General features: G+C 37.1%; 2 protein-coding genes across 7 annotated transcripts in view; one reads left to right on the plus strand and one right to left on the minus strand.

Moving 5' to 3' along the window:
* Positions 1-3,736: 3,736 nt before the first annotated feature.
* DNAJC19 (DnaJ heat shock protein family (Hsp40) member C19) lies at positions 3,737-8,871 on the plus strand. Its single transcript, XM_020901381.2, has 6 exons — positions 3,737-3,889; positions 4,655-4,706; positions 5,505-5,578; positions 6,560-6,639; positions 7,303-7,373; positions 8,722-8,871. Exons 1-6 carry the CDS (start codon positions 3,887-3,889, stop codon positions 8,790-8,792), a joined length of 351 nt encoding a protein of 116 aa, XP_020757040.1. The 5' UTR covers positions 3,737-3,886; the 3' UTR covers positions 8,793-8,871.
* A 6,631-nt stretch (positions 8,872-15,502) lies between these two features.
* Positions 15,503-16,279, minus strand: part of FXR1 (FMR1 autosomal homolog 1) — a 67,543-nt gene continuing 66,766 nt past the window's right edge. For 5 of the 6 annotated variants that reach the window (XM_020901373.2, XM_020901376.2, XM_070466345.1 and 2 more), the window contains one exon: positions 15,503-16,221. In XM_020901373.2, the coding sequence (XP_020757032.1) occupies positions 16,051-16,221 (171 nt within the window). In that variant the 3' untranslated portion in view covers positions 15,503-16,050. The remainder of the gene's footprint in view (positions 16,222-16,279) is intronic. The other variant, XM_020901378.2, reaches the window with a different exon arrangement.

The raw sequence follows: 16,279 nt of genomic DNA on the forward strand, positions 1-16,279 counted from the left end.
GATGTTTTGAGAGAACAGCATTGAAACAAGTATACTATCAAGGGTAAAACAGATCACCAGCCCAGGTTGGATGCATGAGACAAGTGCTCAGGGCTGGTGCACTGGGAAGACCCAGAGGGATGGGATGGGGAGGGAGGCGGGAGGGGGGATCGGGATGGGGAATACATGTAAATCCACGGCTGATTCATGTCAATGTATGGCAAAAACCACTACAATATTGTAAAGTAATTAGCTTTCAACTAATAAAAATAAGTGGAAAAAACAAGATATCAAAACAGCCCTTATCCCTCTTCTTTTCTCTCCACTCATCCAATGGATGATTTCATCTGTTCCATGGTCTTGAAGATCATCTATGGACTGATGACTCTCAGATCCCTCTCCTGACACAGGACTTGCATATCCAAATGCCTTCCTAAAACTTTTTGGATATCTAGTTGATATTTCAAACTTAACACAACAAAATCTCCCATCCCCCACTTGCTCTTCCTGAAGTCTCTCCAGTCCCATTAAGTGGCAACTTCAGCCTTCCAATAACCCAAGCCTACTGCTTGGGAATCACTCTTGAATCCTTTCTTTTTCCCACAAACTATATCTCATCCATCAGAAAATCCTATCAGTTCTTCCTTCAAAATATCAGCAGGAGTCCAGCCACTTCCTTCCACTTCCACTACTACTATCATCTCCTGCTTGATTGTAGCAATCTCTTATAACAGTCACCATTCATGTTGGAAAGAGACAGCAGTCCCCAATGGAGTAACTAAAGAAATTTTAATTAGGGACTGTTTACGAGGATACAGACAGGATTAAGGGAAATAAGCAAATAATGATCAAGTGCTTAGTGTCCAGCATGGCTTTGGGGGCTAATGGAATCATTATTACCCTTAGACATACCTGAAAGAACAAGGAGTGGGAGTAATTACCTGAAGACACACACAACAGGAACTGTACTCTAGTGGACAAACTCAGCCAGCCTTTGGCAACCACCATAAAGGAAGACGGAGAAAGGAAGACCATGAACTCAATCTCGTCCTGCTTTCTGATCTGCTGATCAGACATAACTGAACTCCAAGCTAGAAGACAAGGGAGTCCACTGATGTAGTCCATTAACTTCAGCCTCCTAGCCACCTGTGCTCCTCTGGGAAACAGAGCAGAACGGAAAACAATAGAGAGGGATCTTGGGGGGCAGGGAACAAATGTATTTGGCAAAATATCCTCATCTGCAAAACAGAAATAAATATTACTGTTGTGAAGCGAAATAATCAACATGAAGCATTTAGCACAATGTCTGGCACATGGTTTTTGGGAAAGAACAAATTTTATATGCTTGGCATTAATTTCCAAAGGTGGATTTTCATGGAGTGATGTTTCCCAAACTTCAGATTATGACCAATTAGTGGACTGCAAACTTAATGGATTTTCTGGATTTTTTTCTTTAAATAGGAAAGGAGCATACATCTCAGGAAGCAAGTGCAAGTACTGTCTCAAAAACATCAATTTCCATTAAGTTCAATTTAAATTCACATTAAATTCAATGTGTGTGTGTGTGCACATGCACATTCAAGTATGTCTTTGTTTCCTAGAGTCACAAGCTAAAATATACTTCTTACTATTAATAAGAGTTATCGTCAAAAAGTGTTTGAAAGTCACAATTCAAGACTACGTCTAGATACTCCCTCTAATCTCTCACTTATTACTCCCCCAAAAGTGACTTACTTGGTCGACAAATTTGAGAGGAGAAATTGAGCAGATGTGCTTGAGACTTTTCTCATTATCTGGTCATTCCAAGTCCCCTCTACAGTCTTCTCTTATTCTCTATGGTAGCCTAAATAATAACCCCCAAAGACATCAAGTCCTAAAACCTGGAACCTGTGAATATTACCTTATATGGCAAAATTTTTGCAGCTATGATTAACTTAAGGACCTTAAAATGGGGATATTATCCTGGATTAATACAGGTAGGCCCTATATGCAATTAAATGTATCCTTTAAAAGGGAGGCTGTGAAGATTCTACACACAGAGGAGAAAGGCAACACGAAGACAGAGTAGAAAGGGATTTCAAGATACAGACTTCTTGAAGATTGAAGTTATGCAGTCACAAGTCAAGGTATGCTAGCAGATACCTCAGGCTAAAAGAGACAAACAGTGATTACTCATTTATTTATCAGTTAATAGACTTTTAAAAAATTGCTTTGAAGGGTTCTTCCCATGCCTTTAATGTGCTTGCACTCACGAGTGAAGTGTCATGAGAATTGGGAAGAACTTTGCATTCTGACTTCCCTCTGACCTTCCTTAGTAATAATAATAGCTATACACTGAGTGATAAGTATGTATAGAATACACAATAAACATCTCTATCCTTACAAAAATTTGCCAAGATAGCCATCATATTCTTGTTTTACAAATGAGAAAATGAAGAGTCAGGAATAACTTGCCCAAATGCACATAAATAGTAAGTGACAAAGGTTGTGGATCTAGTTTGATTTGCATCCAAAAACAGCTATCTGCACTTCGAGTGTCTCCCTATGTTGTCCACCCCTGGTTTCCTAAGTCTAGGCTTGTGTTCCTCGAGCAAGCTACATATCATAGCTTGTATATACCAAAACCATATGTAACAGGAAGTTTTAAACATAGGAACTTTAAACTTTTTTCAGGTCAGTTTGATCCCAAGGTCTTATATCCTACTTATCTTTTGTAGTTGTTGGGTTTAGAACTAGATTTTAAAAAGGCAAAAAAGGAAGATGTACACTTAACACTAGGATCTCAGTTTTGGATAGTTTGTTAACAATAAATTTCATTACAGCTCAGGGCTGCCTTGGAGATCCAAATACAGACTCTTTTTACAGAGGAGGAAAACAAAGCCAACAAATTCACCTATTTGTCTAATAACCAAAGAGCTCATCAAAGCAGAATTTTATTGCAGTGTAAGCAGACTTCTGATACTTTCTAAGTGGAATTAATTCCAAATTTATTTTCATTATACAAACAACACACTGCAAAATTTTCATTATTGTCTTCATTGTTTTTCTCTTCTCCTTTTATGTATAGATACATGATACCCTGTAAGGCAAAAGCAAACATTACTTTTTATTTTGAGAAAGGGAGTAACCTTAAATAGCATTTTTCAGTTGAGGTGATTCTGAGATCCCATGATCAGAATATTAACTGTCCTTAAGTTGTAATTCCATTCCACAAAACCAAACCGCAAACATTCACACAAGTTCCTGTCAAGTCACGTATTTAAATAATATTATTTTAAATAAAAGAATGCCACGGAACAACCCCCGAAACAATATGGTTTGCTCTTTTTTCTAGAACATTTTTTGCTATACTGTATCGCTACATTTATGTGGCTTTATGGTGGAACTGTAACGGCAGGTATATGGATATTCATTACTCTTGACAATTACAAACAAAATAAATGCCAAGTGTAGGTGCTAAGACGTAAAGCAAGAATAACGCTCAGAATGAAGCTACACAGTATTTGCTCATGCCCTTCTATACCAAAACCCTTCCCGTAGGAATTCTTAAATACTCTAGGCCCAGGAGCAAAGAACAAAACGGGGCCAGGCTTGAAGGACAAAACGCCGAGAAGCCCCACCTTTGAACCCAATTAGGAGGTGACGCGCCTATCCACCAACCAATCCAAAGTCGCGTTCTCCACCCGCCCACTGCTTGAGCGACCTTTTCCTTCCCGTCCGCAGGGCCACTTTTACGACAGTTTTCCGACTTAGTTTACGGCCGCCACTGCCGTATTTCCTGGGGCGCCCTTGCCTAGGTGGTTTGTAACTGCTGGTGCTGGACGAATCGCTTTGTGATAGAGGCATAAACTTGGTGGGCTGGGATGAACCGCGCTCCTGGTGGAGACAGGGGAACCGAGCAGGTGCCATGGTGAGTTCGGCCTGCTGGCCTCTTGGGCGATTTCAGGCCCAGTTCTCAACCTCAGCTCAAGGCCTGAGAGGAGAGGAGCCGATGTCACCCTAATGGGACTCTGAGCTGGGGGTGTAGCGCCTGGGGGAGTCACCCTCTCTAGGACACAAAGCTGTTGGCTCACCGCTCTCGGGCCTTTGTGCCTGCCGTCCCTAGTGCTCGGAGATAAATGGAAACGCACGTGATTATACCTGCTGTTCCCCTCCATCTCCTCGCAGTCCTTTATCTACATTGCACTGTCTTCCCCCTTTTCTCTTGCTGACTGACACACTTATCGATTCCTATACATATTTGGCGGAAGGCGCTATGAAAAGCTAATCTCTTTGTTAAGCTCACGTTTAATGTTGAATCAGAATTTACAGGTACCCTCTGTAAACAGTTCTTTCTCCGGCAGAAACTTTATTTCCATTCCTCTTGATTAAATTTAAATGTGACTTCACTTTCCCTGCGGTGAAGTAGAAGTTTTCAAGGAGCGGGAAATCATCCATTGTTGTAAAAGTAAATAAGCAAATCAGCTTGCTTTGTTTCCTCCCTGCAGTGAAAGCCCCCTACCTTTACAATGCATTGGATGTAAAATTTGCAGGATCCTTGGGCAGAGTATTTTCATCCTTAAAGTTGTTTCTCCCGTTGAAATAAATTTTGTAGTGAGTTGAAATGGGAGAATGGGCATGATAGGATAGGGTGAGAATGAGAGAAATAAATACTTACTCTGCTTCCCTTTACCAGGCCAGTACAGTGGTAGCAGTTGGACTGACCATTGCTGCTGCAGGATTTGCAGGTTTGTTTATGGTTTGGGGATGGAACTGAAGTAGGAAACGTTGTTCAGTTCAGTCACTCAGTCGTGCCGGACTCTCTGCGACCCCATGAATCTCAGCACGCCAGGCCTCCCTGTCCATCACCAACTCCCGGAGTTTACTCAAACTCATGTCCATTGAGTGGGTGATGCCATCCAGCCATCTCATCCTCTGTCGTCCCCTTCTCCTCCTGCCCCCAATCCCTCCCAGCATCAGGGTCTTTTCCAATGAGTCAACTCTTTGCATGAGGTGGCCAAAGTATTGGAGTTTGAGCGTCAGCATCAGTCCTTCCAATGAACACCCAGGACTGATCTCCTTTAGGATGGACTGGTTGGATCTCCTTGCAATCTAAGGGACTCTCAAGAGTCTTCTCCAACACCACAGTTAAAAGCATCAATTCTTTGGCGGTCAGCTTTCTTCACAGTCCAACTCTCACATCCATACATGACCACTGGAAAAACCATAGCCTTCACTAGATGGACCTTTGTTGGCAAAGTAATAAAAAGTCTGCTTTTTAATATGCTATCTAGGTTGGTCATAACTTTCCTTCCAAGGAGTAAGCGTCTTTTAATTTAATGGCTGCAGTCACCATCTGCAGTGTTTGGAGCCCCCAAAAATAAAGTCTGACACTGTTTCCCCGTCTATTTCCTATGAAGTGATGGGACCAGATGCCATGATCTCAGTTTTTTGAATGTTGAGCTTTAAGCCAACTTTTTCACTCTCCTCTTTCACTTTCATCAAGAGACGTTGAGGACTTTTTATTTTGTTGCTTTTGTTTTTAGGTCGTTATGCTTTGCAAGCCATGAAGCATATGGAGCCTCAAGTAAAACAAGTTTTTCAAAGTCTACCGAAATCTGTAAGACTTATTTAGCACTTTTGCTAATTCTTTGCTGTGTAGGAAGCCTAGAGCCAGACATTCATGGTATTCTAAGTGATTGCTTTAGATCCCTTCTCTTGCTTCCCATGGGAAAGGTTTAGAAGTTCTGAGCTTTGTAATGGGGCTAAAGAATCAAATGTTATATATGATGGCTTTGGGGAAGGGATGTTAACAGTTCTAGTATCATGAAAGGTAATGTCACTTTATTGTTCATATGTGATTACCTTCAGCATCATGTGCTCTGCATCACACACACAGAAGGATCTAGGGATCTGAAGTGACCCATTGTTACTGTGTGGCTGTGGCACTCCTTAACAGCTTACTTGGATAACACAGCAGTTAGTTGGGGTCTGGAGTATGACTGAATGTGATAATACCCTCTGTGGTCAAAATTCAGAGTGAATATGATTTTGACAATCTGTAGAGAATTGCCTTTTATTGTTGTGATTGAGTTACATAGTGGGTAACGGTAGGCTTTTACCAATATGATTTCTGACACATCGAGGTCAATGGACCTAATAGCCTGATTTTCTTAGTACTATCTTAAAGTCTTGTTTTAGTAGCCGCCTTGAACTTTAAAACATCCTTGAACAACTTGCTCACAAGATCTCCAGATCCTATAAAGCACTTGTTCTAAAACATTTAGTCATAGTCTGAGAACAAGTTTTTATTTGAACATGGCTAGCTTGGAATAATCTTCCCTTCACTCCCAGAAGAACTGGCTTTGAGGTATTGTTATTTTGTCTTGTTATCTTTGACAGTTATAGGTTGTCTGGCAGGGTGGGAGGTTGGAAATGGATGTTTAATGATCATTAAAATACCTGTTGCTACTTACAAGCTAAAATACCATAGGAATTACTCTTCAAAGTTTTCTGCTGGTTCTGTGAACATTTATAGACATTTTTTTTTAGCAACTTTCAGTTTGATAATCTTTTCCTACAAATTCATTTCCTCTTTCAGGCCTTCAGTGGTGGCTATTACAGAGGTGGGTTTGAACCCAAAATGACGAAACGGGAAGCAGCATTAATACTAGGTGTAAGGTAACATTTCTTACATTTTTAATATTTTTCTTTCAAATTTAGAGCTATAAGCAAATGTTTAAGACAGACCTTCTCTCTTTTATTAGGAGTTACTTAATTTTTATTTTTGGCCACACTGTGTGGCATGCGGGATCTTAAGTTCCCCAACTAATGATCAAACCCATGCACCCTGCAGTGGAAGAAGGGAGTCTTAAACACTGGACTGCCAGGGACTTCCATCTATTATATACATTTTTTTAAACCTTAACATTCCCTGCAAAAATCCAAAGAGAAGGCCCACTGACACAGAAGTACTTTTTAACTCACTGGAGGTAGGTTTTTCAACAGATAATCAGTACTCAATGTTGTTCTCTATAACTGAGTGACAAATTTTGTGGTGAAAATTCTTTCATTTCCAGATACTTAAACATGCTTTCCAATAACAGGATTGTTGTAATAAATAGTTTCAAGTTCAACTCAATTTTTGAGAATACCTTATTTTTCTAAGGAGCTCTGTTAAGTTCTGTGATTCAGAATAGTCATCTTCCTTGTGTTAGAGAAGAGGCTCCTAGGTAGCTTTTCATACTTAATCCAGTTTCACAATTTTCCACTTACCTTTATAGTTTTTTAATATGACCCAGAACTAGTCTGAAGTAAACAATACCTTTTCCTTTTTTAAATTAGCCCTACTGCCAATAAAGCCAAAATAAGAGATGCTCATCGACGAATTATGCTTTTAAATCACCCAGACAAGGGTAAGTATCATTAGAGTTGTTAACACATTTTGTTGGGGTGACTAATTGTTAATAATGGGATAATTTTATAGCTAAATCTTGGCTGTTTTAAGGAAAATGCTTCAATTTGTTTGTGAGCATTGTCTCCCAAGCTGGGTCTACTTGCTGTTTTGGTATCTTAAAAGAATAAATAGAGTGGAAAATTTACTTAGAGACTAATAAGCAGATCTAGTAACTACTGTCATTTGGAAGTAGTGATAAACATTAACCATGTTTTGAGACCAGCAGTTGTGATGTGTCTTAAATACTGCTAATTACTTTTTGAGGTGGGGTGTGAGGGGTGTCTACATTCTTAAGGAAAATGTTGAATTTCAGTTAATGAAACTAACAAAAACTTTCCCCCCCCATCCATTTAGACTTTTTAAACTAGTGGTTATCTAGTTAGAGAATTATAGGATGTACTTACCAGTTTCTGATACACTTCTAAGCAGCCTAAGGCTCTGTTGAAAGATCAAATGGAATACCAAAATATAGACCACAAAATCCATGAAGCAGTTTTAAGTCCGTTTACTTTCATGTGAGAGGTCTCTCATTAAGAGTTTTGGCTTCAGTGGGGTGGTACATATTTGGTATTTGACTGCATAACATCTTTTACAAAACTTAGCTGGTATTAACTACATTCTTGCCTGGAGAATCCCCATGGACAGAGGGGCCTAGAGGGCTACAGTCCATGGGATCACAGTCAGACATGACTGAGTGACTAAGCACACACCAGAGAACTTCTGATTCCTTAGGTCTAGGATGGAACCCATATATTTGCATCTTAGCTTACTGATTGCTTGCTGGTTTGGAGCCACACTGTTTTGAGACTCACTCAAATCACAGCTCCAGTTTAGAAGGAAAGCAGCTGTAGGTGATACATGAAGGGACTACTGATAACTGGAAAAGGAACTAGAGTGGGGTCTTCCAACAAAGCTCAGAAGCCTTTGACAATTTCATGATTTTATAATAACACAATATGATAAATCAGTGTTCATTTATGAAAAAGGTAACTTACACTATTTCAAAGTCACATGAGAACTTTTTTAAATCTCATTTCTGTTTAAGCTTTTTCAAAAGGCTGTTTTGTGTGTGTGTAAATCTCCCTCATTGGAATACATCATTTCGCATTGATCAAATACATTAATAACTGTTTTTAGTCATCCGGTTCCAGTGTCATAGCTATTTTTTTTTTAAATTAAAATTTCATTTCTGCTCATTTCATCTTAGATAAACAGAGGAGTTCTTGAAACAAGGTAATCAGCTTTTCACCAGGCAGAAATTGGAGAATCCAATATTATAACTATTCCTTTTTTCTTTCTTTCTATAGGAGGATCTCCTTATATAGCAGCCAAAATCAATGAAGCTAAAGATTTACTAGAAGGTCAAGCTAAAAAATGAAGTAAATGTATGATGACTTTACGTTCTTATTCACTTATGCATACCAGCTTTTTATAATAAAATGCCTCAAACTTACAAATTTTAGAAGTTATTTAGTACAAGCTAAATCAAAGCCTTGGTATAAATGTTTAAATTGGAGGATTTTAAATCAGATTATAGATTATTTGTAGGTTATTTTATGGCTAAATGCATACCATCTAAGTGTTGTTCACTACTCATTTGACAAATAATTTGGTACCTATTTCAAGACAACAGTCTCTGCCCTAAAGGAATCCCCAATCTAATGGGAGACTGATAATTAAAATGCGATAAATATGATGGTATTAGCACAGGTTGTTTTAGTAGGGACTCATGTCACTGGGAGGGAAGGCTTTTCAAGGTACAGAGGACTCCCTAGTCACTTAGAACCCTGAATTTTAAAGCGAGTTTAGCCATAACGTTAACCTAAGAAATTGATGTAAGGTATGTATTTACCTCTTTGTCAGTGATAAATCTGAATTGTTTCAGATTTCATACATTAAAAACTATAATAGTATGATAAAGATTTGAGAGTACATGGTTTTTAATGAAGTATGTGCATTTTATTTAGGTAGCCCCTTAGAGAGACTATTTATAAATTAATTGGTTATTTACATAATCAAGTTAAACACTTGTTAAAACACAGTAGGCAGAGCACTACTTTGTAGATACCAGGTGACTCATTTTAACAGCCTACTGGGAAATCACAGGTGATTTTGGAGGTATTAACTTGAAAATAAGAAATCTGCTAATAATGAGATTACTAGCCTTTTATTTCAATCTCCCGGACTAATCAAAAATTGTTTATGAACAAGAGTTTAGTATCAACTAAAAACCAAATTTTTCAGACACATAGAAAATACGCCCAAAGGCAATCAAGCGTTAACTTTAAAAAGGAAAAGTTCATATAGTAGGTATACTTGAGTGTTTAATGCAAAAATAGCATATGTGTTTTAAGAGAAGTCTTAAGACAATGGAATCCACTTTAAAATAATACTAAGGAGCACAACAGAGCATTTTTCTTTCACAGTGATCAGTTTTTCTTTTTCTCTAGGCTTACCTTTAAAGAATCTATTATTTCATTGAAAGCTATTAGACTTACCATTTTTCTTGGGTAAAAGTCATGAATTTGAGGGCTCTAGGTCATGATAATTGATACAAGTATGGATGATCTACAAGACAGCCTTCATGTTCAGTGTCCCCCCCTCCCCCAAATACCTGTGTATTAACATTTATTGACTATGATGTGCTAACACTGTGCTAAGCATTTCCCCTGTATCTCCAAAGCAGTTACTATTAAAGTACATTTTACAGGTTCAGTGAAGTTAAGAAACGGCCAAAGCAACACGCTGGGTCAAGAAAGCTGATCTTTTGCAAACCCAAAGATCTATGCTGTTAACCTCTACACTATGGTACCTTTCAAAAATATAATTCAGGGATGTCTTCCTTGGTGGTACTGAGATACAAGTCTGGCACTTGTCATTACACTTACACCTTGGGGCTTTTTATCGGTTTCTCCTTTCAGATGTAGACACTTTTAAAAGAGAGGAAGGTTACGGTTGAAGATAGGACTAGGGAATAGGAGATACAGGTTTCAATAGCCAGGCAACTTTGAGCAACAGAATCTATATGCTAAGAGCTCTGCTTCCTTATCTGTTGGGGGGAGGAGAGGATGAAAAATTGTGATTTCTCCACATTCTTTGGATGGGAAAATGAGAAACTATGCTGAGTTGCACAGCTAGTGAAACTATAAGCCCAGAATATGTTCTACAATTTACTATGTTCACTTATAATTTGGTTCTCTATGTATTAGTCCTTAAAAGATGCCTATTTACAGCCATCATATTTAGAACTAGCATACCAGAGGTTTAGTTTTCCTACTGACCCCCTTTCCCTTTGTCTTCACTGGGCCTCTAGGTTGTCATCATCAAAATGAGTCCTAACTGCTTCATAAGCTTTATAAACCTGCTTTGCTGGTTATGAAAGTAGGCTATAATGGGCAGTCCTGAAGTTAAATCTATTCCAACCCATGAGAGTTTTAAGCAAATTCTCTTGCTTTCAAGTATTTTACAAATGATGGGAATACCCATGGAAGCATTTAATACAAGTCATGCAGACCAAAACATTCAAGAAATAATTGAGAACCTGTAGGAAAATAGATGGAACACAAGTCCGTATCTATATATTGTGATAAGCTTGGTTTTACAGTTTTCTCTGCAGTTCTTAATTTCTTTTGCTCTAAATTACAAGGGTAAAAGGCAGCTAGATGTAACATGAGAAGTGGAAGAAACTGGATAACTACCGTCTTAACACAAGGGTGAAAACCTAAACACGTTGGCCTGTTACACACTAAACAGCTGTGTAAGAGTCAGCCACTAGAAATTGCACGTCCTCTGCCCTAAAGACGACCTTGTATCAGAAGCCGTTTAAATTAATCCAGGCAGTGTCTTCATTTAAGAGATAATCAAACAAGCTTAAACACTTTAGGCTAAAATACTGAGTTTTACTGTTTCAATGAGAATTTATAAGGCATCTTTCTATTGATAATGACCTGTTAACATTTTTGCACTTCAGAAGTGTGTCTTGCAGTTTACTCAGCATAAATGATTCCCCCCAAACATGTTAATTCCAAAGAAAATTAAGCAATTGGCTCCAAAACGTCAAAGGACAGAACATGATAGAAGGAAAAAAAAAACTAAACATCTGAGGTTAAAATTAAAATACTAGAATATGTTTTTCGTTAAAGAATCCTGAACTGAGAGAACCTTCAGTACCGGAAAACTTAAATAACCTTAAGCTCTGCTATTTGTTGTTGGCACTGTTGTTCAGTGCTGTGTATCTGCTTGGAGTCAGCTGTTGCCTTAGCAACAGGATATAGGAAGAGCTGCTCTCCACTGTTAACCTATTATTCCCGACCTGATGACAAGGTCACATAGTCCAGTGTTAAGATATAATCTTGAACAAGTTAACACTTGCTGTGGCCTTAGTGGTATTTTAGTTAATGGAATTTCAAGTGAAGTCTTTACGTGACTTTCTTTACAGCCTGAAAACAGCAAGGTGAAAAATGAAGCTCAAAGAGGTTGCAGTTAAGAGCTCCAGACAACAATGAAGCATAAATTAGTTCATCTAGAAAAACTATGGGATAATTTTTATAACGAAAATTGTCTCTAACCTAGAAAATGAGTAGCTACATTTGACAATCCAAGTAAAATAAGGTACAAAATACAAAAACATCCAGAAAATACCCCTGTAATTTCACTCTTCGCCCCCACCCCCACCCCCCGCGCAAAATACCACTCATTAAAACACAAACTTGAGAAACTGCTAACTAGTATACTTAATAGTGGAGCTTTGACATTAAGAATATTAGTAAAAAATAATTTTGCCCTTTATTTTTATATTGCATACAACATAGCTGGAAATGCCTGGGATAGATACATATATAAAACAAACACATTTTAATTCAGCATACTCTTTTAGAGTACATAGGACTATGGTTAAGTGTCACACGGTATCTAACATATGACTAGAACCAAGTTATATTAGAAAGGCCCTTATAGGATCTAGTTGGATAAAACAATATAGAAAAGGGTAGTACAACTAAGATAGTGACTCCCAATTCTGTACTTCAGTACCTGAAACATTAATATAGAAGATACAGATGAATCTGAATCTAAAGTGGTCCACTGACAAACCATGTTTTTACAAAATTTTATCTCCCTTATAGAGTATGCACCTCCCTCATCCAGTAATTAGGGGTTTTCTGGATAGTTAGAAAGGATTCACTGCTTGGATGTCCAGAGTAAATGATTATACCTTAAAACATATTATTATTAGGTTGAACCATAAGAAATTGTCGCTTTTGTGGGTCAGAAGTGGTCAGCTCTTGGCAATTTCCTATGTTTCAGCATAACTGACATTTTCAACCAGCAGCTGAATACAGTGTCAAATTACCACCACTTGCAAAAAGTTTTACTATAGCAGAACGCAGTTATTGCTTTATTCCAAGAGTCCTCTGAAATTAAACCCAAATGCTACCATAGGTTAATCATGGGTTATAAGTGACTATTACACATTCAAGCATCCTTAATAAGAAACTAAAACTTAAAACTAAGGGGTCAGCAAATTCACTATATCAGATATCCCTATAAAGGGTACAAGGTATCCAAACGGTAAACAGCAAAGATAGGAAGACTGAATGAGACTTTACAATGAACACTCTACTTGCTACCTTCTGAATATTGCTAAACCCATAGATCTAGTTCAAATCGAAGTTCCTGGAAACTTAGAAAACGTAAGTAATTTTCCTTTACTCGTTTCCAATAATGACCAATCATCTGACAGGACTTAACTGCATTATATAACTAGTATTCCATCCACCTGTCTTTAGTAAACTAAGCTCACTGTAGGCACAGCCTATAATACTGACTAGTTGGTTTCAACCTCAAAAGTCAATCTGTTTACAGCAATGTTAATAACATACCAACTTTGCAGACCATTCTCAGGTTAAACACCAAACTTACAGCAAACAGTAGCTACAAAAATACTTCCAAGGTGATGGATCCTAGCCACAAAAGAATGGCTGACCAGAAAAAGAGAGTAAAACACCAGCTTAGTGTTTTCCTGTTTAATTATTTTGCTTACCTGTATATATCTATACTTGCTTTTTAAAGACTATTTACTTAAGCAATCTTCCTCAGCCTGGTCCTAAGCAGTGTCTCAGTGGTTTGAACTCACTACTTTGATATTCTTTCTCTCACCTTCACATCAAAATACAGTAACTACTTAAGACTTTTATGTATCCCTACTATAATTTTACCAACAATGACTGACCTGTCAACGAGAGGACTAAGGGATCTCAAGTTTCAGGAAATGATCGTTTTTACACCCATGTAATCCCACCTCTTAGTTTGTAATTTAGTTCAGATATCATATATAATTTTATATATATATGCTAAAACAGTATTTAACCCGCAGAGAAACTTTAGAATTGGTGGGGGGATGGGAGGGGGGTCACAGTGGCTGGCAAATTCTTCCATAGCAACATTTCATGTAACTAATAGCCAAAAAAGATGCACCTCCTCAAAGTTTGGAAGGCTACCTCTATAAAGAAGAGTTACCTTTGGGGACTGGGCTTTTTCACTTCTAAATCTGAGCATGTGATATTTTTAAAAAAGAGCCTATCATGATGCTATAGTATGTATTTTTAAAGGATATTGGGATTAGTCATTTGTAAAAAATGAAATCTTAATATTTATATCCTAGAATATGGTTGTCAGTTCTAAAAAATTCCTTGGGTTAACTCCACTTTTAAGATGATTTTGTGTTTCTTCCTTGAACCAGTCTTTACAGAACAAGGAGGATTTTCATGAATATATTCTACTACCTGGAAGAAAATGAAAAATCACTTTTTTTGCCATATTTACCAATTTGGAGATTACTGAAAATTCCCATACCCTAATTTATAATTCTACTATTGAAGAGAAGGATTAAAAAAGCCAAAAATGTTACTTGTTTTTAAAGTCCAAAGACTGCACTGTTCACACTACACCTTTAAAATTTTCCATTATCAGGGTTTTAGGAAAAAGCATTTGATATTATCACAGCTTAACCTCACCAGTAATAAATCTGAGGGCTAAGGTTTATATACACTGACCTGACAAAATATTTTTAGCTACACCCTGAATTATCCTTCAGTTGTATAATCACTTGTTTTTTTAATGCACATAACAAATTAACACAAGTTATGCACATAAAAATACTTCTCAGATCCCAAGTGAACAAAAGGGCTCCCTCTTCTTGCTCAGTAGTCTTTATATAATATTGTGGAGCAAAACCCTCCCACAAATCCACAATTATTATCAACTTGTGAACTTTTACTTTGTGTAAAAGTTTGTACATTCCTAACATTAAGCCATCTGGACAAAATATTTACAAAACAATCATTAATACAAGAACCTTTAAAACTGTTACCTTGAAAACCAAAAATCAGTGACATTTCTTATTTAAAAACTGTTCATTATACTTTATAAAAATAATGAAGAATCAAAGGCAAAAGTAAAATTCTGGATTTTACCTCACTGCCTTCTAAAAGTTGCCTATGACTAGAATTTTGTTACAAAGACTTTCCTAATATCAAATCTCTGAGACCAATTCCCTAAACCATTCTAACATACTAAATTTTTAAGTACTAAGACTTCAGAGGATTCATTACAAAATGACCAACTAATATTTTAATACTATTTATGAACAAGTTTAAATGCATCTTAAAAAGCAATCAGAATACTACTCTAGGCCTTTAGGTAGGTCCAACTACTTTTCAACAGTTTAAAAAGTAGAAAGTTAAAAATCAGCAAATGGAAGATCAAAAGTTTATTTACTACCTGCATACAAAAACATATTGCACATCAAACAATCAAAACCAAAAAAAAAGGAAAAAAAAAAAAGAAAAAAGGGAAAAAAAAGAAAAGATACTCTACTGAAGACTAACATGTAGTTTATACAGAATAAACCTTCTGGAAATTGATCCTTTCAGTAGTTCAGGTTATGTCTGAATGGACATGACTAATTCAGTTTAGTGTTTTAACTAAAGCTATGTTTGATTTTTTAAATACTGTACACTTTAATAAATAAACCAAACAAAGCCTCAATGTAGAACAGTCACTGCCAATAACACCCAGTGTCCCTGCAGATGAGTGTTTAACAAATGTATTCCAGTGGTCTGCAGATTTTCCTCTACAATACAGCATTTTTAAAACACATTAAAACAGACCAGTTTCCAGACTAAAACTAATGAAGAAATTACAATTCAGTGCAAAATATCTTAGACTGCATTTCATTCTAGTTTTCCTCAGGTGAAGAAGTGGTTGCATATTATTAAAAATGTAACAAAAGCAGCTAATGCTTTCATAAAGAATATTAGGTTAGGGATCCCACCCCACCCACCTCCCCCCATCTCTGCCATATTTTGAAAACAAAATAACATTTCCTATAGCCAGCAACTTTTTTTAATGTTACATATACTATTCTCAAGGCACATCTGATGATATATAACACAGTAGGTGTCAAAGTATGTTTAACATATGATTTCTTCAGGATCCCTCCCCTTTCTGAATTCCAAATGGAGGAACTGAAAGTGCGATGGAAAGACTGGCGATCCATATTCTATCTTTGGCAAGCTTGTACAAGCACTATTGTAAAATGTAATGTAAAAGAACTGTAAACTAGGAACTTCTTCAGTTTATGAAACACCATTCAGGACTGCTGCATCTTGAGTATTTTCTTCTTTTAAGGTATTAATCTTTTCTTCTCCTGGAGTACGCTGTAGCTTAGAAATTTCATCGCCAGAAGCACTAGTTGGGCCATTTATTGCCTTTTCTGAAGGACCATGCTCTTCAATCACATCTTTTGCCTGCCAAAGGGAGACAACTTTTTCAACTTCTTTATAAATAAAATCTATAACTGAGGAG

This window comes from Odocoileus virginianus, chromosome 4 (assembly GCF_023699985.2).
Source record: "Odocoileus virginianus isolate 20LAN1187 ecotype Illinois chromosome 4, Ovbor_1.2, whole genome shotgun sequence".
In the NCBI taxonomy this organism is placed as follows: Eukaryota; Metazoa; Chordata; class Mammalia; order Artiodactyla; family Cervidae; genus Odocoileus; species Odocoileus virginianus.

What these genes read in the sequence shown, in the direction of transcription:
- DNAJC19 (XM_020901381.2), top strand. An exon ending in TTCAAAGTCTACCGAAATCT is followed by an intron (nt 5,579 to 6,559) that starts GTAAGACTTATT and finishes TTCCTCTTTCAG; the next exon opens with GCCTTCAGTGGTGGCTATTA. An exon ending in GCATTAATACTAGGTGTAAG is followed by an intron (nt 6,640 to 7,302) that starts GTAACATTTCTT and finishes TTTTTAAATTAG; the next exon opens with CCCTACTGCCAATAAAGCCA.